The 1,270-nt window shown below is 53.2% G+C and overlaps 1 protein-coding gene across 1 annotated transcript in view; it reads left to right on the top strand.

Moving 5' to 3' along the window:
- Window positions 1–865: 865 nt before the first annotated feature.
- The window catches only part of EMH_0044170 (uncharacterized protein), a gene marked incomplete at both ends in the record, with an annotated part of 1,251 nt that continues 846 nt past the window's right edge, over window positions 866–1,270 (top strand). The window contains one exon of the mRNA XM_013495928.1: window positions 866–1,270. Coding sequence (XP_013351382.1) covers window positions 866–1,270 — 405 coding nt within the window.

The raw sequence follows: 1,270 nt of genomic DNA, 5'->3' as shown, positions 1-1,270 counted from the left end.
TCTACACATTTCTTCTTTCAATGCATTAGATGATGGTTTAGAAATTAATATAAATATTTTAAGTATAAATGTTAATATTAACAAGGAACAAGAAAGGGAAAACCCGAGAGAAGCATCGATTGCAAGCGTCTGCATGCAGCGCTCGAGTGCGCCAGCAGCGATCGTATTGAGGTGTATGTACACCCAAACTACAAGCTCCCTTTGAAATGAAATTTTGTTATATTTAATTCGAAACATTTCAATAGTTTGAAATAGAACAACTCAACAGCAGCAGCACAACAGGCAGAGAACGGCAGCCGCCGCTGCTGCTGTGGCTACTGCTCCGGTGTATCGAACGTATACAATGAAGATAAGTAATTAAATTTTAAAATGTATATTTTATATTATTTATTTGTTTTGTAGTGTAACGGACCGCTGGGGTGTAGTGTGCGGCGTCTCTCGGCTGTTCGTTGCAACACTGCAGCAGCAGCAGCAGCACGAGCGGCAGCAGCAGCAGCCAGCAGCAACAACTGCAGCAGAACAACTGCCGGAAGTCGGGCCTTCGCCTGCATCTGCAGCAGCGACAGCAGCGGCACCCTCTAACAGTGACATAAGCAGTGGAGGTGGCAGCAACAGCAACAGCAGCAGCGCATGCAGCAGCAGCAGCAGCTACACCAGTAACTGCAGCAGAAGCAGCTACATCCGGCGNACAGCAGCAGCGCATGCAGCAGCAGCAGCAGCTACACCAGTAACTGCAGCAGAAGCAGCTACATCCGGCGGGGAACGCTACACTTAGCAGCAGCGCCTCCACATGAGAAGGCTGCAGCGGCAGCTGCTGCATTTCTTCCTTTTGCTGCTGCTGCTGCTGCTCTCTCAACTATCGGCAATGGCCTTCCTTAGGCGACATGCGCTGCAGCAGCTGCCGCTGCAGCAGCAGAAGCTGCAGCACCAGTTGCTGCTGCTGCCTCGAGCACAGAAATTTCCATCTCCCCCAAACGCAGTGTACCCGCTTGCCCTTCGGCAGCAACAGCAGCAGCGGTGTTGGGCGCGCAGCAGCAGCAGCAGCAGCAGCAGCAGCAGTGCCGCCCTTGCCGCCTCTCGAAGGGCACTCTCCACGAGCGTCAGCAGCAACAGCAGCAACAGCAGCAACAGCAGCAGCGACAGCAGCAACAGCCCGTATTGCCATTTGCGTCTGCTCGACAGGGAGACCCGCAGCCTCTTTCCCGAGGCCCTTCCTCTCGCTGCTACCGAGGTGCCTCTGACCACAAGCAGCAGCAGCAACAACAGTAGC

This window comes from Eimeria mitis, genomic scaffold (genome assembly GCF_000499745.2).
Source record: "Eimeria mitis Houghton genomic scaffold, Emh_scaff1825, whole genome shotgun sequence".
Lineage (NCBI taxonomy): Eukaryota > Apicomplexa > Conoidasida > Eucoccidiorida > Eimeriidae > Eimeria > Eimeria mitis.
This window is presented reverse-complemented; position numbering and strand designations above follow the sequence as displayed.